At 44.4% G+C, this 23,274-nt stretch overlaps 2 protein-coding genes across 3 annotated transcripts in view; both read right to left on the bottom strand.

The window, feature by feature from the left end:
• Positions 1 to 2,750: 2,750 nt before the first annotated feature.
• Positions 2,751 to 21,789, bottom strand: POPDC2 (popeye domain cAMP effector 2). Of its 2 annotated transcripts, none has more exons than XM_017891548.1 (4): positions 20,850 to 21,789; positions 15,562 to 15,670; positions 9,466 to 10,015; positions 2,751 to 3,259 (listed from the first exon to the last, which is right to left on the bottom strand). In XM_017891548.1, the coding sequence occupies exons 1-3, from the start codon at positions 21,338 to 21,340 to the stop codon at positions 9,509 to 9,511; spliced, it is 1,107 nt and encodes a 368-aa protein (XP_017747037.1). In that variant the 5' UTR covers positions 21,341 to 21,789; the 3' UTR covers positions 2,751 to 3,259; positions 9,466 to 9,508. The 2 variants fall into 2 exon arrangements, with proteins under 2 accessions (XP_017747037.1, XP_017747045.1); XM_017891556.1 differs by having other exon boundaries at positions 9,607 to 10,015.
• Positions 20,891 to 23,274, bottom strand: part of COX17 (cytochrome c oxidase copper chaperone COX17) — a 20,492-nt gene continuing 18,108 nt past the window's right edge. The window contains exon 3 of the mRNA XM_017891574.1: positions 20,891 to 20,980. The gene's annotated coding sequence lies outside the window, so the exon portion shown is untranslated. The remainder of the gene's footprint in view (positions 20,981 to 23,274) is intronic.

The following is a 23,274-nucleotide window of genomic DNA, read 5'->3' as shown; positions in this document are numbered from 1 at the left end:
TGCTGGTTTGAATAGGGAGAGAAGAAAAGAAAACTGGAAAGTGGAACTAGAAATCTTTAAAACCCCAAGTGTTAACCTTACCCTTGCCGAAATGCGCACATGAATTGTCCTGCTAGCGGTTAACAGCTGAGTTTAACCAACATCTGGTGGGCTCGGTGGCTCATGCCTATAATCCCAGCACTTTGGGAGGCCAAAGTGGGCGGATCACAAGGTCAGGAGTTCAAGACCAGCCCGACCAACATGATGAAACCCCGTCTCTACTAGAAATACAAAAAAAAAAAAAAAAAAAAAAAAAAAAAAAAAAAAAGAATTACCAACTAAATGTCACACAAGTGGCCCTGTGTGAGGTGCTGGGGCCACAGCAAATAAGTAAGACTTCCCCAGCCCTCAAGTGCCTAGCGAGGGATGAGAGCTGAGGGGGGTGGTCCCAGAGGACTCTGCGAGTCCTGAAGGGGATTCGTCAATGCTGAGGGCGAGGTGAGGGCCAAGAGAGTGTGCATAGGGAGAAGACATGTGTATTAGGCTTGAGGGGTGAATAGGATTTCAAGCCTGAGGGCTGAGGGGTGGAGGGCAATTCCAGGCTATTAAGCAAAGGCTCAGTTTACAGGCTGGACTAATCTGATTTGTGTGCTGTGTCCTGGGCTCCCCTGTGGCAGTGACGCAATCATGTGGCAGTTGGTGATCATGTGCTGGGGTTTCAGGAAGGATGGTATCACAGAACTGTGGATGGTAACCACAGTGAAATAAAGTATAATCACCAGATAAATTTCTGAGGAGGCACATGTCAGTGCATGAATTCAATGACAAAGACAGACGTAAAACTGCTGACGGTATTGTTTTCACTTCTACCTCAAGATTTGTGTGGGTGTCTACAGGAAACCAGGGTGTCAAAAATAGAAAGAGAAGAGGTGTGGCTGGGCGCGGTGGCTCACGCCTGTAATCCCAGCACTTTGGGAGGCCGAGGTGGGCAGATCACGAGGTCAGGAGATTAAGACCATCCTAGCTAACACTGTGAAACCCCATCTCTACTAAAAAAAACAAAAAATTAGCCAGATGTGGTGGCGGGTGCCTGTAGTCCCAGCTACTCAGGAGGCTGAGGCAGGAGAATGGCGTGAACCCAGGGGGCAGAGCTTGCAGTGAGCCGAGATTGTGCCACTGCACTCCAGCCTGGGCGACAGAGCGAGACTCCGTCTCAAAAAAAGAAAAACAGAAAGAGAAGAGGTACTGAACACTGGAGATGGACTTAGTTTCCCCTCCAGGCAATTCTTCTCCCCAGGGTCTCTCATGGGTTTTGCTTTATACATATATGTAATGCTATTTTTCAAATATATAAAGAGACTGTTGTGGCGAATTTCTATCTGTAAATTTATCTAAAAATCCTACTGAAATCCAAATGTCTTTTGCCTTACAAACACCATTAGATAATAAAAGCACAACTTCGACAATGTAAGGTCTGATTCTTTGGCAGGCAAAAGGGATTAAAGAGGTCCTCATCTTGAGAAACCACTGCTATATGCCATAGGTGTGTAATGACAGCCCTGCCTTGGTGATCCTCCAGGCTGGGCAGTGGCACCACATCCAGGTTTGTTGAATCTCAATTTACAGCGTACAGTGTACTTTTTTTTTGAAATGGAGTCTTGCTCTGTTGCCCCGGCTGGAGTGCAATGGCGCAAATCTTGGCTCACTGCAACCTCTGCCTCTCAGCTTATTCAAGCAATTCTCCTGCCTCAGCCTCCCGAGTAATTGGGATTATAGGCGACTGCCACCGCGCCCAGCTACCTTTTGTATTTTTTAGTACAGACAGGGTTTCACCGTGTTGGTCAGGCTGGTCTTAAACTCCTGACCTCAAGTGAGCCACCTGCCTCGGTCTCCCAAAGTACTGGGACTATAGGTGTGAGCCACTGCACCTGGCCCAGTGTACTTTTTTGTTGTTTGTTTATTGCTTTGGTTACTCTCCACAACAGCCCTCTAGGGTTACCCAATGCTTGAGTAAATCCATTCCTAGGTATATATCCAAGATATGTATACATATGTATACTGAAAGACATGTACAAGAATGTTCATAGCAGCACTATTTGTAATTGCCCCAAGCTGGAAACTATCCAAATGCCCATCAATTGTAGATGGGATAAATAAATTGTGGTATAGTGATACAAAGAGCACACAGCAACAAAAACGAAAAAGCTATTGAGAGGGAGAGATGCCCAAGGATTCCCAGCTGTTTCAGCCCTCAGCTGTTTGAGTCTTCCCAGACAGGTGAGTGAAGAAGCCTTAGGGATGATTCTAGAGTGAGCCACTATCTGACTGAAACAACATGAGAAACCCTGAGTGAGAACCGCCTAGCTGAGCCCAGTCAGGTCCCACACTCATGGGGACAACAAATTATTAGGACTATTTTAAGTCACTATTTTAGGGATTGATATTACACAGCAATAGATAACTGAAATATTGTTGAAGTGTTTAAAGAAAAAGGAAAATAGAATATATTAAATTTATAAATCTACTTTAAGATGTTTAAGAAAACCTAATAAACTAAGTTTGTAAAAGTTCCTCTAAAAACTATTGTTTAATACTAGGTTCATCAATAGAAAAAGAGATGTAAGTTAAATGTCACAGTCTAAGGGAAAACGAGGTTTTAAAATTTCCACTTCCATAAATTTGAATTTTGATTGAAAAATAAAAAATAATCATCAGTGAAAAGCTGGATCTTTGACTCCACTGATTCTTTCAGACAATGCAAAGAAACAACATAGGGAAAAGAATTGAGTGATTTATTGAGTGCTTACTTGGTGCCATGCCATGTGCTAGGTGCTTACCTAAATCAACTCATCGGATCCTCACAACAACCCTGTGAGGTGGGTTTCATAACCCCCACTGTTTACCGATGAGGCTCACAGAGGCCATGCAACTTGCCCAAGATTCTGCAGCTGGTAAAGAATGGAATCTGTGCCTCTGCACTTCCAATGCCTGCTCCTGAAGGAAGGCTTATGATGGTGAATTTCTCAAAGTCACTCAAGGTCCTTACTGTAGCGACAGTGTTGGCACCTTCTGTGTCCTCTCTCACCTTGCCTGTGAGCCTTCCAGTGGGTGGGGAAAGAGGCATGCCTATCAGTGCCAGTCTGTGAGCACAGAAGAGAGCTGTGCTGGCCACAGAGAAGACAGTCCAATGATCCTTAAAGTTCAGGCGTGTGGGTTGGAGCCAAAGGGGCCTGTCCCCTGGATATAACTGGAGAGTAGCTCTGGAGAGGAATTCTAGAAGCTGTGGAAAGAAAAAGAGGCAGGATTTTAGCACTATGTCTCTGGACCGTTTGTCTAACTTCAAAAGGTTCTTTTCAGTTTTTTTCTTTTCCTCTATCAATTCCCAGTGTTTTAGCTGTACTCACTGCCTGACATGAGAGGGGCAGGTGTACCTTTGAATCATTTCGTACTAGAATATTAGGGCAAGTCAGCTTTGAAGGTATGTAGCCCAGTCCTCTCCTATTGTAGAGATCAAGAGATCAACTTTTGTTGCTTCCTATGAACATTCTACAGAACTCTACTTCTTACCTAACCCTATCCAATTTAAAGGAAAAAAAAAAGCCTGTATTGAATATTGATAAGTTTCATAAGACTCATGACTTTCATTTTTACAGAAAGATGGGTAGGAAAATGAGGCCTGTAAGGCAGAAGTGGAAACATGACTCTGGAGCAGCCCCAGGCTGCTGTGATCCAGAGGGCAGGTGGGGACCTGCTGCCTCTAACTTACCTGACTGACAATGGAACCTGTGGCAGGTAGAGGTGGCACGACCCTCTAGAGACCACTGCTCTGGCCGTGTCACTTTCAAGAGCAAGTTTTCTGTGCCAGGACTCTTTCCAGTAGTTCTGTGAGAAAAGCGCTATTTGCTAGCACTGACAGCTACCAAATACCTTACAGCTGCTTCTGAGGGGAAGAGCCTGATGACTCTAATCTGCCTCCTCCCAAACAGATGAAGGAGAGCAGACTGGGGTGTGACTTAGTTATTCAGGGGCTAAGGGGCTAGCACGTGTTTTCTTTAGGCCTCCACTTTTTGCTGTACCTTTTGTTGTCAGGGGATTCTGACAGCTGCCACCTTCCCTGAAAAGCCAAACTGGGGGAAATAAGAGGGAAAATCATCTATCTCTGATAAAAGAGAGAGACTGCTAAATAATTGTACATACAACAGAATCTTAAAATATGCTACACATTTAACTAGTGCTTCACAGCTTAAAAACTGCCTTTATGTATTTTATCACAATCACTCCTCACAGCAACCTGATAAGGTAGACAGAGCCATCTTGGTCCTGTCCTTCAGATGAGGAACCTGCTCTTGATGGCAGGTGAATGGCAAGACTAGAGTCCAGATCTTAGAACCACAGAATCCTAGAGTTAGAAGGTACTCTAACAGCAATAATCCAAGGCATCCTTTTCCCAGAGCATGAATCACCTTATAAAATCTCTGAGATTTCTTTTGGCCCCTGCTTGAACTCTTCCAGTGATGAGTAACTCTCACTACCCATGAACAATCCAGTATCAATACTAAGCTAAAATCCTTCTTGTAACTTTCAGCCATTCAATTTCTGCCCACAAAAACTACACCAAATTAAGTCAAGTTCTAATTCACATTCTTTTTAAAATTTGAAGACATTACCCTTGCCCTTTTCTGGCAGATTAAACATTTTCAGTTCTTTCAACTACTTATCATGTGATTACCTAGAACCAAGCCTGAAATACATGGTAAATAGTAAGTGTTTATCGAATCATTTCTCTGGCCCTTGGTACTATGTCTGATCCTCCTGTCGAGGGGCTCCTTCCCTTACCTCGAGTGTCTTCCGTTTTGTAATCTGTTCATCATTTGTTTATTTAAATAATAGGGAGAAAAGAAACAGTACAGTTTTCGCTTTCCAGGCCACAGAGTTTTCAGAACAATGTGAAACAAAATTAAAATCCTCCAGATATCGGACATCTTTCAATTTAGTCTGTGATAATGGATTCATTATTTCACTCAACAGACTACATCAGAGCTGCATTTCTAAAAGATAAATCCTTCATTCACTGAGCATCTCCTATAAGTAAGACACAGAATGGATCCCTGTGGAGAGTGGCCATAGAATTAAACAGAAAAATTCTAGTGAAGGCAGGGATAATTTGGGGTCTGACTGGAAGACCCTGCATGAATACATTATCCTGCAGCATAATTTTGCCTGTTAAGAGAAGCAGCACCCATTTTTTGTTCAATTTTGGGTACCACCAGACTAAAACACAGATGTGTCTTCAACAAGGAGTTCAAGAGGAAACTTTGGCTATTTTCAGTTGGTCTTAATTTGGATTGGTGTGAGAGACAAGCGCTGGTATCAATGTAATGAGACTGTGTCATCCCTAACGATGCAGAATTCAGCCAGCTTCATGCCTCTCATATAAGTGCTATGCTGGGATGAATAGCAATGAGCTTAAAATTTTGATAACTAAAGAGCCAGGAAATAGATAGTGAATGGTGCCGTACTTTGTGAAAGAAACAACAGTAAATTGCTCCCAATCATAAGGGAATAGGCCTATTAGTTACAGTAATAACCTTACAGCAAGTTTGATGGTAAATGAGTAAAACCAAACATCCAAAACACAATTCCAGAAAAAGAACTGAGGCTAAATTATCCCATTATCACAGACTACATTGAAAACTGTCAGAAGTTTGGCTAATTTGATCATGTTTTCAAGTTGTTCTGAAAACCTTTATGGCCTAAAAAGTAAACAACATAATTTTCCTTTCTCTCTATTGCTTAAACAACGAAACATGAAAAACCTATTCTCTCCATATTGCGAATTCCGGTATTTTAGAAAGTGAGCCTCATCAGCAGTTTTCTCATCTTGAGTTTTAGAAAAGGCTGAATTTGGGAAGAGGCATTTCATACGATAGTATGTATTAAGGGTTGAGGGCTTGGGGATTGAGTTGTGATCTCCTCTCACATAAAATATCTGCACTGTAGCCCGGGCGCGGGGGTTCACGCCTGTAATTGCAGCACTTTGGGAGGCCGGGGCAGGCGGATCACCAGGTCAGGAGATGGAGACGGTGAAACCCCGTCTCTACCAAAAATACCAAAAACAGTAGCCGGGCGTGGCGGCCGGCGCCTGTAGTGTCAGCTACTCGGGAGGCTGAGGCAGGAGAATGGCGTGAACCCGGGAGGCGGAGCTTGCAGTGAGCTGAGATCGCGCCACTGTGCTGCAGCCTAGGGGACAGAGCAAGACTCTGTCAAGAAAGAAAGAAAGAAAAGAAAGAAAGAGAGAGAGAGAGAGAGAGAGAGAAGAGAGAGAGAGAGAGAGAAAGAAAGAAAGGAAGGAAGGAAGGAAGGAAGGAAGGAAGGAAGGAAGGAAGGAAGGAAAGAGAGAGAGAGAGAAGAGAGAGAAAGAAAAAAGAAAGAAAGAAGAAAAGAAGGAAAGAAAGAAAAGAAAGAAAGAGAGAAAGAGAAGGAGAGAGAGAAAGAAAGGAAGGAAGGAAAGAAAAGAAAGACAGACAGAAAGAAAGAAAGAAAGAAAGAAAGAAAGAAAGAAAGAAAGAAAGAGAAAGAAAGAAAAGAAAGAGAAAAAAGGAAAAGGAAAAAAAAAAAAATCTGCACTGTAATCACATGATAGGTGATAGATTCTTCACAGCCACAGAATGGAGGGAACTTCTAGTGAAGCAAGACCCACCACCACAAGCGTGGGGGAGAGTCCCAAGGTGCCAGAGAAACTGTAGTGAAATACCGCAGAGAGTTCTTGCTGAAAGACACTCAGATGTCCTGGGGCTCGTGTCTACTGAACTGTGGTCTGACTACTCCTCTTTTCTTCCTTTGAAAAACTTATCTTTGCCTTCTCAGATAAATCCAAGAGGGTTCCTGGGGACAGCTGGTCCAACACGCTCAAACGAAGAAAGTAAGGTTTAGAGAGGTTGTATGGTTTGCAAAAAAGTCACGTATTTGATTAGCGCAAAGCCAGACATAGAAGCTAGGACTTTGGATTCCCAGTCTTGGTCTCTTTCTCATTTCCCGTGCTGTCTGTCTCCTGATGTTTGGAAAATATTCCTAAAGTTGGGGATTTTACACCTTCACTTGAATGGTTTTCTTTTTTTTCTTTTCTTTCTTTCTTTCTTTTTTTTTTTTTTGAGACGGAGTCTGGCTCTGTCGCCCAGGCTGGAGTGCAGTGGCCGGATCTCAGCTCACTGCAAGCTCCGCCTCCCGGGTTCACGCCATTCTCCTGCCTCAGCCTCCCGAGTAGCTGGGACTACAGGCTCCGGCCACCAGGCCCGACTAATTTTTTTGTATTTTTAGTAGAGACGGGGTTTCACCGTGTTAGCCAGGATGGTCTGGATCTCCTGACCTCGTGATCCGCCCGCCTCGGCCTCCCAAAGTGCTGGGATTACAGGCCTGAGCCACCGTGCCCGGCCGCATGGTTTTCTTTATAGGCAAAGGGAAAAGTACTGATCTTTGGGAGAGTTAGGATTAAAAACTAATAAGATGGGGGTACAGGGTGTTTAGGAGGAAGAATAGATAGAGCAAGGCAAAAAAGTGGGAAAGAAAAAAGGAGGTAATAGGAGAGATAAATGTATGAACAATAAAATGGAAGAAAACAAGAGACAACTGAAGAGGGAGAAATAAACTGAGAAGACGGAAGAAAACGGACACTTAAGAGCAGCAAACTGGCCACGTATGCTGGCTCGTGCCTGTAATCCTAGCACTTTGGGAGACCAAGGCAGGAGGATCATTTGAGCCCAGGAGTTCCAGAACAACCTGGGCAACATGGGGAGACCTTGTCTCTACAAAAAACATTTAAAAATTAAACATTATCCAGCCACAGTGACATGTGCCTGTAATCCCTGTTACTTGGGAGGCTGAGGTGGGAGGATCAGTTGAGCTTTTGGAGGTAGAGGTTGCAGTGAGCCCACATCGTGTCACTGCACTTCATCCTGAGTGACAGAGTGAGACCCTGTCTCAAGAAAGAAAAGAAAAAAAAAAACAAAAAAAAACCCAGCAAATGGAGGAGGCAATCAAGGACTAAGAAGAAATTGGAGAAGAAAGAAGAGAAAAATAGAACCAAGAAAAGAGAGAAAACCAGGAAGAACAACATGAGAAAACAGAGCTGCTGTGAGTTGAAGAGAGACTGTATAGGTGGATGGGCAAGTTGGATCAAGAGGGATCCACAGGTCATAAGGAGCATGCGTGGATGCAGGATGAATGAGTAGGAAGGCGAACAGCTGCACAGAGGGAAAGGAGTGATCAGAGTGGCCAATGCACACTTGGAGGAACTCAACAAAGTGATCTGGGGTGTTAGACTGATCCTTGGAATTACCTCAGAATCAGCTGAACTATGGTTCTAAGGACGCTGGTAACACAGGAGATTGTAAATTCCATATCTATAAAACCAAATCTCTAACCTTTCATCAGTCACCTCCGAGGCCTCTTTCATCGTTTATATAACCTGTTTTTCAGAATAGACAAACATTCACTCATTCATTTCATGTACTCTGGAGGCCTTCCTCACTGGGCTAGTTTCTCAGGTAATTTATTGGTGCTTTCTAAAGAACAGTGGGAAGCGCCTTCCAAATTGGAACAATGGGATTTTCCTCAGGAAATTCAGGCCTACATCATGGTTGGGTGGAGTTACAGAAAAAAACGTCACAGCATTGTGAGGCAGCCGGGGGAACATAAGAGCAATTTCCCAGAACCACTGGGCACAGACTTTCTTGTAGACTCTCTGGTGAGGGAAATTCTGCGAGGGAAATCCTGCATGCACCATTAGGCCCTCCAGGATTTATACACATCCTACCTCCCACAGGTGTGGGTGACTGGGGAAAGCCAGGCTGCCATATACCTATCTGATCATAGTAATGTTTATTCATAGCAGTATCTAGTCCTCTGTCTGTGTGATCAACAAACACATTCTTCACTGGGTGAGAAGAAAGCAAGATGAGGACATTTTCCTCCCCGAGCTATTAGCCCATAATCACAATCCTCTTTAAAATATGCAATTTTTTAAATTGCATGCCTGCCCAGTCTAGGCTAAATAACAACTGCTTTCCAGGACAGCCTCTATACCAGGAAAGACAAGCAATCGGAATTAGCACCCTGCCACATTCTTTTTCTTTTAAAATGCATGCCACAAATAAAAGCCCCTTTAACTCCAGCTGTGGCGTCAGCTATTAGAACAAACTTGCAAAAATGCTTAGCAATCTACCTTCCTGGCTCAACATATCAACCAGTCCACTTTCCAAAATGCAATCACAGTTAATAATGAATGAGTTTTTAAAATCCCTTCATGCCTTGCATGCACCCAGAGTGAGTTGCTATCTGCAAAGTTGGGTTAATGCCACTTTCTGTGAGTCCTCTAAGAGGAGATGTTCCACAAATGATTTTTTTTTTTTTTTTTTTTTTTTCCCTAACAAGCTGAGTTAAGGCCAGCCATTGACAGGAATGTGCGGCAGCTGCCTTCTGAGTACTTACATAGGATCCTGAGCCGGTGGCTGTGCCCATGTTAGTTCTCCCTTCACCTCATGTACTCCCCATCACTCCTATAATCCATAAATGATTCTGATCCTGACACCTCCTCAAAATCCTCCAGCACCAGACTGGTGGAGTCCTCACCCAGGATGCCGCTGTCTGGCCTGGACAACCTGGCCCAAGAAGGAGGTGCAGGAAAGTTGGTGGCAGCTGGAGGGGGAGAAGAAGGAGGTGTTTGCTGGAGAGAGGTTGGCGTGGCCTGAAGAGGGGACGCAGCTGGCTCACAGACTTCCTCATCACCCTTCTCGGACTCTGGTCCTGGGTCTGCAGCAGTGGGACCCAGGACATGGTAGAGGCTGGGAAGGCGGATGTCAAAGCGCAGCCCAAACTTAGCAAAGAGCTTGTCATTGAGAGTGTAGAGCTTCTCTGAGATGTCATAACCCAGCAGAGCCGAGAAGAGGCAGGAGATGTATCGCTCTTTGGTCAGAAGAAGATGGAGACTTTTCCGGGGCCAGGAAATGTAGCTACATGAGGTCTCAGCAGTCAGAGTGACCTGAGAGGGGTCAGAAGCAGACAGTAAAGGTTTAAACTAGAAAATTTGTCCATGCTGAGCACAGAGATCACACAGTCACTTGGAAAACAGCTGTACTTTTACTGAAGAAGCTGTGTGGGAGTACCCCTCTATGACCTTGCCTGGAGGAGGTCTAGTAGATGACTTTCACTTGTGTGCACTGATAGGGGGTGTCTAGTATCAGGAGCCCTGGGATCAGCCATTTAGTCACTCACCCATCACTTCCTGGAGCCTCAGGTTCCACACCCATTTTCCTCAGCTCCAATTCTGTGGTTCCATGGCTAATGATACTAGTGACTGCAGAAGGTTCTGAGTCTTATGATTTTGAGATAGAGAAAGAAAGGGCCTTCTGGTGCTCTGAAGAGTGTTTGAAATGCTGACAACTATTCATTTCAAGACAGAGGAAGGATAAGATATTGGGGTAGGGACACAAAAAGAGCTGGAAAGTTCAGTTTGAGAAAAAGCTTCTGATGAGGTATGCCAAGCTACATCATGTGGATGAAGCATGGGCCTGGGATTTGGGTCCATAAAATTACTCTTAACTTGGCCACTTCAAGTAACCAAAAGGATCTGATGACTGAAATCAGAAAAAGGGCATAGAGGAAGACAAACTCTAAAGTGCAGAAAATCAAAGGGCACCCCATTCTCCATTTGTTTATTCATCTAGAAATTTCTGAGCACTCACTATGTGCCCATGATGCAAGGTTAAATTATGCTTGCATGGGAAATAAACAATAACATGTGCCTGGCATGCAGCAGATGCGTGATAAATCCTTGTCACAATAATGATGAGTGGTAAAGCTGTGGTTAAAATGGAAACATGCTTATGACAGTGCAGGAAAAGGGTGCAGAATCACACAATTTTTAATAATCTAATTGACCCTAATACTTTGGGCTGGCAGAGTTCATGATATATTTTTGTGGATGGAGACAGTGGAAATGATGATGATAATGAGGTTAGCAGCTAACATTTGTGAAGAGGTGCCAGGCATTGTGTTAAGTACTTTATATGAATTGTCAAATTGAAGGTAGGGTAGCTTTCTAAACGTTCTTTATTAGAGATTATATATAATCCTTTTCATTCCTGCATTGCCTACCAGATCTCCCACTAACCTCCTCTTCCTTCTTTTCTGCTATACCCCTCCCCCACGTCCTTTATTAATTTCCTCCTCTCAACTTTTCCCTACTAATTGTTAGCACTGCAATCAGGACCTAAACTACATTATTGAGGCCAGAAGTGGTTTCATGTTTCAACTTTACCTCTATCAGTTGTATGATGTCAGATAAATTACTTATTCTCTCTTACCTCATGAGAAATAATTCTGAAAATAATACAATCTGTCCATGACTAATAGTTCAGCAAGTAGTTGTCACAATCTGCCATAGCCTGTACCTTAGATGTACTTATGAACAATTCCCAAAAAGAAATGAGAGTACCAAATATGAAGCAGGTGTGTTTGAGCAAGAGCTAAGCCGAATGTAAATAATGTCCTTAAAGCCAAACACAAAGACTGTGAACCTTCTTAGAAATATACTGTTACTTCTTCCATCTTAAAATAAAACAAAATTTTACAAATAAAAATTCTTTTTCTTGACCTCACTTCCCTGACTATCACTCCACTAATTTGCTTCTCTTTTTAGCAAAACTCATAAAGAAAAAAAAACCTGTTTATACTTACTGTCTCCAATTCCTCTCTTCTCACTCTCTTAAACCGATAGACTTTGTCCCCAGCAGTCCACAAACACTGCTCCTGTTAAGGTCACCAGTGACCTCTAAGCTGCTGAGTCTGATGTTTTTTCATGGCATCCATCAATATCCCCCTCCTCTTTGATACACCTTCTTTTCTTGGTTCCCAGGATGCCATACACTCCTGGTCCAATCTCATGATTGTTCCTTTTCAAGTTCCTTTGCTGCTTTCTCCTTTTCTCTCCAACTCCTTACCACTAAAGTATCCCAGGACTCCGCTCTTGAACCATTCCCTCTTCCATCCACACTCACTCACTTGGTGAGCTCATCCTATCCAATGGCTTTAAATATCATCTGTATACAACCAACTCCCAAATTTGTATCTCAGGCCCAGATCTCATTCCTGAATTCCAGACTTAAATATCCAGTTGCCTATGCAGCATCTCCATCTAAATGTCCACAGATGATGCAAACCTAACATAAAACACTGAACCTCCTAGTCCTCCGAAGGCAGCTATACCTGCAGCTTTCTTTATCTCAGATGAGATAAAGCAGCACCACCCGTCCAGTTCCTCAGGCCAAAAGCCTTAGAGTCTTCCTTGATCTCTTTCTCTCACATACTATATCCAACCCTTTAGAAAATCCTTTTGGCTGTATCTAGACAATATATGTTATGGCCCTACATAATCTTGCTACCTTGTCACCTCTCCAACTTTCTCTCCTGCTATTCCCTCCCCTTCCTCTCTCCATTCCAGGTCCACTGTCCTCCTTTCTGTGAGTCAAACACCACTGGCCCCACCTCAGGACCTCTGCACTGGCTCTTTCCTCTGTCTGATATGCTTTTCCCAGATATTCACAGACCTCACCTGTCACCTCTCTCAGGTTTTTGCCCAAATGTTACCTGCTTAACAAGGATTTCCATGACCACCCTATTTAAAATTGCAACCATATCTCCCTTACACTACTCTAGGCTTTCTTTTTTTTAACTAGCAGTTATTATCCTCTAACATATTATATAATTTACTGATTCATTTTGTCTATGGCTTTTTGACTCCATTATGAGAATGTAAATTTCATGAGGGGAGGGACCTTCATCTGTTCTATTCACTGATATATTTCAAGCCCTTTTAACAGTGCCTGGTACATACTAAGTTTTCAATAAATATAACTGAAGTGAATAAATGAATCAAGGGAAGACAGCCAATCTTGTATGTTGCAAAACAACCTAATGTCACTTTCCTCCCCTCCTCCCCCAACCGGAGACGAAGTCTTGCTCTGTCACCCAGGCTGGAGTACAGTGGCGTGATCTCGGCTCACTGCAACCTCCAGTTCCTGGGTTCAAGCAATTCTCCTGCCTCAGCCTCCCAAGTAGCTAGGATTATAGGCACCTGCCACTGTGCCTGGCTGATTTTTGTATTTTTAGTAGAGATGGGGTTTCACCATGCTGGCCAGCCTGGTTGAATGAAGTAAATGAGATAATCTATGTAAATAGGACTTAGGTTCAGTAAGATAGGATGCAAATTAGAAAAACAGTGATGATTTCTGTGTGATCCCTCCTGTGCTGTGTTCTCGGTGACTAATGAGTGTCACAGTGCCGAACACACAATGCATTCTGACTTAATTGAATTGTTGAGAGGTGTGGTGGAATGCTGATTGATTTGTGTTAAGTACAATGTGAATTATAATTTAGGCTGTCACTGTGGATTGCTCTCAGTCAACAAAGACTATGTAATTGCAAAAGGCAAGGACAGGATGAACTCTAACTTAAGATAACACTTGACATTTGCAAAGAGGAAATGGGACTTTACACAGCCAATAGCAAATGTGTGGCTCTGATTGCTCCCAAAGGAGGTGCACACTAAAAATATAAATGGGAGGAATATGACCGCACCTACATTCCAGGCTGAGAGGCCATGTGGGGTTACAGCCCTTCCTCTTGAGCGTAACTTAGGGGAGGACACCCGGCTTACCTACCACCTGTTCCTTCATGTCAGTGTCAGAAAGCGCCCCGGTCCAGCTGGCTCAGGTCCTGACTCAGCCCTCCTAGAGGTTCTCATGTGCCTGAGAGTTCCTGAAGAAGGTTTCTGGGCTAGTTAGAGAGGGTGTGTGGAGGGAGGTCAGGGTAGGAACACGATGGAAGTGGATCTGCGGCTGGTGGCCCTGGCAGTGGGATCAGGACTGCCTCTCAGGCTCCATTATTATCACAGAGCCAAGTGTCAGGGTGGGGGCGGAAGCAGGCCCTGCCAGGTAGCAATGCCTGTGTGTGTCTGTTCCGGGGTTGGCTCATATGTTGGTTTGAGGGACTCCCTGATAAAAGTAGTAGGAGACACATGGAACCCAGTGTTTCCAGTTCCAGCAAACTATCCAGGCAGGGGAGTCCTTAAAGGGGTGAGTGAGTGTGTGCGTGTGTGTGTGCACGCATGTGCGTGTGTGTGTGTGTGTAAACTCCACTCTTCTGGTGACCCTCCCATTTTAATAAAGAACAGAAATGGTAGATCCAGGCAACTTGGCTTTGTCACTTTCTGGCTGAAGACCCTGGGCAAATTACTTGATGTTTTTGGGCATTAGTTTCCTCAGTTGTTAAATGGGGTAATAATCATATTCAACCCATAGAGTTGTTGTGAGAATCAATGAGGCAATATGATATGTAGTGCCTGCCACATGCTAGCCATTCAGTAAGTGAGAGCTACAGAGAAAGTGACCAAAGCCTGAGGGATTGGCAGAGATAAGAAAAGTAGGGGCCAGGCAGCCAGGCACCTGCATTGGAGCATGTATGTGAATGCCCCATGGAGTCCTCTGGGACATCAGCTGCCCAGTGGGAAACCAGTTCAGCAATTTTTTTTTTTTGAGACAGAGTCTTGCTCTGTCACCCAGGCTGGAGTGCAGTGGTGAAATCTCAGCTCACTGTAAGCTCCGCCTCCCGGGTTCGCACCATTCTCGCGAGTAGCTGGGACTACAGGCGCCCGCCACCACGCCCGGTTAATTTTTGTATTTTTAGTAGAGACGGGGTTTCATCGTGTTAGCCAGGATGGTCTCAATCTCCTGACCTCGTGATCCTCCCGCCTCAGCCTCCCAAAGTGCTGGGATTACAGGCGTGAGCCACTACGCCCAGCCAGCAATTCTTTACTGAACAGCTGCTGTGCTCCAGGTACTTTCCTTTAGAATCTGGGAACAGAGAGGGAAAAGCCTAGATTTTTACTTCAAGGAGTTCACGGTGCAGAAGACAGAAAGGAGACCAGATTATTAGAACAGAGAGCAAGATGTGCACCAGTTAGCATAAGTAAAAGGACTAGAACAGGCACACAGGAGCGCTAGGCTGTGGGGTGGATGTTGGTGAGGTCAATTTGGGCAGTTTTCACAGAGGAAGTGAGGTGCCACGGTCTCATCTAGAAAGGGAAATGCATTTCAGAGGGGAAAGTAGGGGCCAAGGCATAGAGCTGCAAAACAATGTGGTGTGTTTAGGTAAGTACTAGTGGTTCAGCATGGCTAGTATGAGCAAAAAATATGAAGGAGGGAGAGCTGGGAATGTGGCTAGAGAGCACTAAAAGGTTTAAGTTACCCTGTAAGGAGTGTGGGTTTTTATCTTGTGGCACTAGGGTGTTCCAGAAGAGTTTAAACATTCAAGTAACATGGTCTACCCAGGGGCCAGTATCTTCCTACCCTACCTCACCTATGGCTAGGAGCCCAGGAACTCTTTACACAGAGGAAGAGTGCCCGGCCTGTAGCTTTACACTGGCAGTGGTGCAAAGGACAGATGTGAGAGGGGAAACATGGAGGCACGGATATTGCTGGGCTACAGTGGGACGGGGTGAGGCGGTGCTGCCACGGGGCTCCCTGTTACCTGGAACACCCCCTCCTCAGAAGGCTGTAGTGATTCCCACTCAGGAGAGTCCATGAACTGGTATGGAAAGATGTAGTGCAGAAACTGCCCATCCTGGCTCACACGAACCCTGGCAAGGGAAGAGAAGAGATCATGTGGGAAAAAGAAAATGGCTCCCCAAGTCACCTATTCTGAAGTTAGGTGTAGCTAATTAACATGAATCTTCCTGTAGAAATACTTTGCCTAAAGCATGGCAAAACCCAAAGCTAGACTAGCCAGCCTAGTTACTGCATGCAAATGGTTCAGAAATGGAACCCATTGAGACTTCCTGAACCCTCATTTTCCTCCTCCTCCTCCTTACTGGTGGTTCTCAATCTCAGGCTGCAGAGTAGAAGCCCCAGGGAAGCTTTTAAAAAAGCACCTAGGCTTGGGCCTTATCCCAGAGCAATGAAACAAGAATCTCTCTAGGTAGAATCTGGATATTATTAGTATTTACATCACCCCAGTGATTCTAATGTGTAGCCAGGATGGAAATTACTGCTCAAGAACTCTGCTGCTGGCCCGGTGTAATGGCTCACACCTGTAATCCCAGCACTTTGGGAGGCCGAGGCAGGTGGATCACCTGAGGTCAGGAGTTCGAGACCAGCCTGGCCAAGATGGTCAAACCCCATCTCTACTAAAAGTACAAAAATTAGCCAGGCATGGTGGTAGATGTCTGCAATCCCAGCTACTCAGGAGGCCGAGGCAGGAGAATCACTTGAACTCGGGGGCAGAGGTTGCAGTGAGCCGAGATCACACCACTGCACTCCAGCCTGGGCAAAAGAGCAAAATTCTGTCTCAAAAAAAGAGAAAAGAATGCTGCTGCCTATTTAAGTTTACATTTACACTAATTAAAATTAAATAAAATTAAAAATTCAGTTCCTTACCTAATTGCATTATAGGTGCTCAACAGCCGCATATGGCCTGTGACTACCATGTTGTACAACATAGATCTAGAACGTTTCCGTCATCACAGAGAGTTCTGTTGGATGCCGCTGCTCCACAGATTCTCCTTTCTTCCTTCCCATTAGCTACGTGAAGATCCATGCTTACATTTAACCACTTTGTAGACTTTGAAGGAAGTGACAAGTCCAGTATATGCCAGACTCTGCTAGACACTTTACCAGTGTTCTCTTATATAATGTTCACAGCACCTCAAGGTAGATTATTTTCTGTATTTTATAGCTAAGGAAACTGGTGGTCAGAAGGGTTGAGTGGCGAGCTTAAGGTTACATAGCGATCGAGTGGCAGAACTAAAATTCTATGTTCTTAGCATAACACCGTGTTGCCACCCTATTACTAGAGCTTTGGGTAGATGGTAGTGGACTCTCCCAGCATGACCCCTTCCCTGACCTCTCTAACCACAGGTACAATAATAGCTTGTTTCTTTAGACAATGAGATCCTACGCACCCTATCCAGTTGATGGTCCTAGGGTGAACACCTAACTCAAGCTGAGCCAATCAAACTCCTTCCCTGCGAATTTGGAAATGGAATTGAGTGTAAATCATGCCTTGGATGGGGACAATTATCAGACATTAACAAAACTAACACACTCCTCCCTGAAGGAGCTAAAAAAAAACTTTTTTTGTCACGTAACTCAGACTTTGAAAAGCATGGGTCCCAACTGGCTATAGAGAAAATAAACTTGAAATCACATAAAATGTCCTAGTAGGACACGTTCTTGTTTCTAGTACTACCTGAGGCTCAGGTGCATGTCTTTCCTTGAGTTTCATGAGAAATCCTTGTATCTTTTAAATAAAGACCTTTCCACACCCCCCCCATCCCTCTGCTTGCTAGAGTGGGTTGCTGTCTGCAGCCAGAAATCCTAATTAATATATTCGCTTTAATTTTATGAATATTCTTATCCCACACTACCAACAGGTTAAACAACTGCTCTTGACTCGCCCATGACCCCAGGCTTGGTTTCACAACTTAAGGGGTTAGGAGCCTTACTATTGCTGCTTGCTGCCTTTGTACGCTTGTGGCTGTATGACGATGCCTGAGGACAGGGAATGTATTTCAGACGTGATGCCACATCTGGAAAAAGATTAGAATCCAGTATGGGCTTTATCCTTCCTTCTCAACCCCCGCCCAGAAAACTCAGAGTTCCATCTTTAACCTCTCTTCTAAAGTGAGTTATATCGGACAATGGGGTGCCTCTATTAGGCAAAGGGGGAAGATGAAAAAGATCTCTAAGGTACACCTTGTTCATTTGGTGGAGATATCCCTCCATTATTTCTGGAAGTTTATTGGCTAAACAAACATTCATGGAGCATCTCCCATGTCCCTGGAGATCTGGGAATGCAGAGATGGATACAATCTGGTCTTTGTCTTTGAGGATTTCACAACTTAGTGGAAGTCACAGGCACATAAATAACTGACTGCAAGTCAATGTGATAGGTGCTATTGTGGAACAGTAACAAAGGAGGGAGAGAGATTGGTTCTCTTTGGGCAGCAGATTTCTTGAAGGAGATGACATTTGAGCTGAATTTTGAGGGATGCAAAGGGTATTGAGAAGCAGATAAACATGGGGATGAACAAAGACCTGGGAAATCCAGTGTGGCAGTCTGTTCTCCAGTAGCTGCTTTCTTCTCTTCCTTAATGGTACTAGATTTTAACTGGACACATGACTGCAGAGCAAAAATCAACATTTCTCTACTTCCCTGACTGCTAGGCATAGGCATGTGATAAGTCCTGGCCGATGGGATATCAGCACTCCTGAGCCTTGCTTTTAATGAATGCCTAGGTATATATGCATGTGTACAAATTACCAAAGACCATGACCAATTAAAAAACGATTGCACTTATTATCTGACAACCTAAAACTGGAAGATAGGAACACTCTGAATAAATATGTATGGAAGGGGGAAAACAAGGAAAGAAGGAAGCAAGAAAGGAAGGATGAATAAATCAACAAAGGAAACCAAGGAAAAAACTCACTTGTGTCACAATAAAAGGGGATCAAAACCTCAGTGAAAAGCTTCCCTAGGAAAGGAAGACAGCAGATGAGAATGGTGCTGCTGCAGCACCTGTCAGATCCTTAGGCGATTTCGGCCACCCAGGCAAGCCACCAAAGAGTGATGACCATAGAGTGTAGATAGTGTCTAATGGTCTTCATGGCTCGCTGAAGCCATTTATATTGGAATGCTGTGCCCTTTATCATCTGTCTCTTCTTCCTTCTTGATCTACTGGATGATGGATGATCTTCTCCTATGTGAATAGCTTAGATAGTTAGTTGCCTGCTCAGGGCGTTGTATGTATGGAAGTTTGTGTTTTGAATTTTATATGAGAGAAACTGTCTAAGTTAAGCACTGCTTAACTGGAAGACAGACTCTGAGGAAGTCACTTTGCCTCTCTGAGTTTTGAAAGAGATGGGTTTCCTTTATTAAATAAAACAAAAAGACTTCTGAAGTTTGAGTGAGGGACTCTAGAGAACAGTGTGCATGTGAGATGGGGAAGTCTGCACAAGAGTCCCCACCTCCTGGCACAAAGTTCTTGTCTGCTGCTTTGAGATGTTTGGTCCCTTACTGCAACCAGCCCAGGGTTCAGCGATTCTCCTTTAAAACTAGAGCCCAGTCATAGACTAGAAGCCTTTTCCCCTATGTCCAGCTCAGCAAAGTTGAGACAGGGTGACACTGAAAGATAACAAAACTCTTACTCCAAACCTTGAAAGGCAAGAAAAAAAATCAAAATTGTCTAATTTCTGACTCGGCCTTTTGATGCTAAGTATACCAGGAAAAGCTACACCAAGGGCAAGCCCCCCTCTCCCCTTCACTGGGAAGTGATCTTATACAAGTCCACCGTAAATCTGTCCTACCTGAACTCTACAGTAACCCTACATGCTTCCAGCAAATGAGCACCCTACACTGGAGGAAGCACTTCTGCTGGTCTCAATTTCCTCCTTTGAACAGACGAGTTACAACATCTTGGGTCTCATGAATGAGCATGGAACTAGAGGTGCAAACATTTTGGCAACAGTTATATGTATTTGTATTTACACTTATATTTGTTTAGAAATAATCACATTGGTTTACACTTTCAGTTCACCAATAAATGAAATGAAATGTACCCCCACAAAATGTCTCCCCTCATAGTTCATTCAACCCAGGACCTCTGAGTTCAAACGAAATCAAAACATATATACATGATATTTCAGGTTCTATAAACGAATACATAAACGTGTATTATTACTATTAGTGGTAGTTGTAGTACAATTAGCATCATTGTCAAACTTTTTCCCCATTGTGTGGTTGGCAGTATTATCTGGATTCGATTTGTTTTTTCTTGGAATTGGAGCCTTCTAATTGCCATCTTACCTTTTCTACCACATTCTCCTGGTCTCAAGAAAGCTGGTGGAGTGGGAGTTGTGGGGCTCAAGAGCCACTAGGGCAGTATCAAAAAATCCACAATTACCTACTAAGTGTGTAGCACAGAGCCCCGTGATATTTTCTCAAAAGATATCTGTGCCCAACATTCACATCCAGGTTGACTGGGCATACACTGATCCTGACTAAGACCATCTCTGCCCATATCCGACTGTCAGCCTTCTCCAAAAGAGGCGGTGCTTCCACATAAGCCTTAATGAGATCGGCGTAAGCATCACTTCTCTTCTCCCATTGTTAGGCCCTCAGATTTACAGTACTGTACTTGACTTCTTAGTTTTCAAGAGCCTCAATAGAACAACTGGAAATGGAAAGGTGGGCAAGGGGTATTCACTCTCCCTACCTGGCTGCATACAGGTACCCCAAATACAAGTGGGGCTGTTTCCTTGATGCCTTGGCAGGGAACAGGGATTATGAGAACCACCGCCCTTCCCCGATCTCCCATTTCTGGCATTGTTCCCTGAATATAGTTGGTGCTTAGCAAATGTTGAATTTGAATAAGGAACAGATTAACCCTATTGAAATGTTAGTTTTTCAAAGCTTACAGAGATATTGCTGCAGCTTAGGCATGACACACTAATATGTGTGTGGTGGTGGCAGAGGGGTTCTTTAAGGCCCAGGCTCAAGACACACACACTGCACACCTTCCAGCAGCAAGGGCACACACAACCATTCTTGTCAACCAAGATGCCTCACAAACTGGTTTCTTCTTGGAAAATGCCAAGAAAGAGGAAGCAACCCCACTCTTAGAAAAATCTATTTTGGTTTGTTTGACTCGTCACATCCTTCCCTCAATGGAATGGGACATGAAATGGAAAGGGACACACTAGGAAATGAGAAGTGTGGGCAGGGGAAAGAAATTCTGGGCAATGGACAGAGTAGCTTACCGGCCAGAGAGCAGCAGGGACAGGCGGTTGATGGGTGTCTCACCCTCCACGGCATAGGTCTGTTCAGTGGCCAGAGTTAAGACCTGCTCCTCACAGCAGTGAACAATCTCCTTGTATGTCTGTAGGGGCACCTGCAGGGGCAGGCACAGCGTCTTGTAGAGGAGGTCAAACTCCTCAGCGAGGGTGTCCTCATGCAGGCGGTATACCAGGCGTGCCAGCTGGAGCAGGCAGACCACAGCTAGCAGGAAGCTCCAAAGAACAATGTCCAGGCCACAGGCACTGAACCAGCCCCACAGCACACAGCACAGGTAACCTGCACTCAGGAAGCCAAAAAAATAGAAGCATCCATACACCCCACTGCCTCCCATGAAGCCCAGGAGTAAGAGGCAGTTCGCTAAATGGTAGACAGCCCCTTCCACATCCTGCTTCCAGCTAATGCACGCTGAAGCCTGCAAGAGAAGCTGGCCCACTCTGCTGCTGTTGGTGCTCATCTTTGGGACCTCTCAAAGCCTCACTGGGCTCTAATACGTCCTCACATAGGAAATTCAGAAAATGAATGAATCCGTCCGTTCAGGGTTCTTCTCACCTCCAGCTTCTCACCACCAACTCCACCTTTCCTAGAAGGAATGCTTCCGGTGGCTTTGGGAAGGAGTGATGGAACATAGTACACTTCATGGAGAATTTAAAAATCTCTCTCTCCCTCTCTCTCTCTCTCCAACCCCACCTCTCCCCCCCTCCCCAACCCCGCCTCAGCAAGGCTCTGGCTCTCCCTGCAGAGCTCTGGCAAACTTCCTTGGTTCCGTGTTTCTTGGGACAGTCTTCAAATTTGGTTCTTAGCAGAAAAACCTAAATAGTCCCAAGGGAAAGTAGCACTACAGGATGGTAAAGTCCAGCAATGTGGGATGACGCGGCCACATCCTGCTCTCTGTTTTTCCCAAGCAGAATGAGGAGAGCCAGCATGGGAGGCACACTTGTGTTCCATTTGGAATGTGTTCTCTCTTGGCACCGGAAGAAAGGGTGACCCCAGATGGATACCATGTTTGGAATTGGAATCCAAGAGGTACTGGCAGTGAGAAAAAACAGTCCAGGCACAGACAGCCTGGCAGAGCACTTAACATACCTCCCAGAGGACGATAAGATCTCAGGGTGAGAGAGTCAGACAAGGAGAGAAAAAGGAAAAGTGAGCACAGAATTCACCTCAACACTTCAGGCAGGAAACTGTCCCGAGCTCCCTGTGGGGAGAGCCAGACAGTGCTCCTGAGTGAGGACACATCAGAGTAGGAAAGTGGGACTATTATCAGAAAAAGTCCTAACAGTGAAAGCTGGAAAAACCCCTGAAGGCCTTTATTAAGTCACATTGCAAATATCATTACGTATTTATTTGACATCCATTTAACAAAAGTAGCTATGTAAAGCGGCTTTTTGAATTCTAAGCTGGCTTTCCCCTGCATATATCTGGATCTGGTAATAGTAAACTAATAATAATACATTGCCCAGATCATCATCCCACCCACTCCAGCGTTTCCAAATTATAATTCCCACCTATTAAACACCCATGAAGTGCCAAACCTAGATTAGGCGTTTTATACACTTTTAAGTTAGTTGTGACAACAACCTTTCAAAATAAATACTATTCTCCCTCTAGATCTGGAAGAAACTGAGGCTCAGAGAGGTAACAAGCTCCCACAGAGAGTAAGTGGCAGAGCCAGGATTTGAACCCAAGTCTATCAAACTTAATACTCTGTCCCAAGGGGTTTGCCAGTAAATGAAAGTACAGTACTAGATCCATGACTCCCAATTCCACACTTCTATGAAGTCTGACAATTTTCAAGGAACTTCTGGTTGAACCCAGAAATCTACTTTGGGCTGCCAAGAGATAAAGCTGGAGTATGCAAACATTAAGCTAAGAAATGTTGGCTGGGCGCAGTGGCTCACGCCTGTAATCCCACACTTTGGGAGGCCAAGGTGGGTGGATCACCTGAGGTCAGGGGTTCGAGGCCAACATGGTGGAAACCCTGTCTCTACTAAAAATATAAAAATTAGCTGGGCGTGGTGTCGGGTGCCTGTAGTCTCAGCTACTGGGGAGGCTGAGGCACGAGAATCTCTTGAAGCTGGGAGGCAGAGGCTGTGGTGAGCCAAAATTTTGCCACTGCATTCCAGCCTGGGTGACAGAGCGAGATTCTGTCTCGAAAGAGGGAAAGAAAGAAAGGAAAGAAAGGAAACAAAGGAAAGAAAAGGAAAGGAAAGGAAAGGAAAGGAAAGGAAAGGAAAGGAAAGGAAGGAAGGAAGGAAGGAAGGAAGGAAGGAAGGAAGGAAGGAAGGAAATAAAAAAAGAAAGAAAGAAAGAAAAAAAAAGAAAGAAAGAAAGAAAGAAAGAAAGAAAGAAAGAAAGAAAGAAAGAAAGAAAGAAAGGAGGGAGGGAGGG

The sequence above is a fragment of the Rhinopithecus bieti genome, unplaced genomic scaffold, assembly GCF_001698545.2.
Source record: "Rhinopithecus bieti isolate Rb0 unplaced genomic scaffold, ASM169854v2 scaffold_759, whole genome shotgun sequence".
Taxonomy (NCBI): Eukaryota; Metazoa; Chordata; class Mammalia; order Primates; family Cercopithecidae; genus Rhinopithecus; species Rhinopithecus bieti.
Note: the sequence above shows the minus strand (reverse complement) of the source record. Positions and strands in the feature narration are given on the sequence as shown.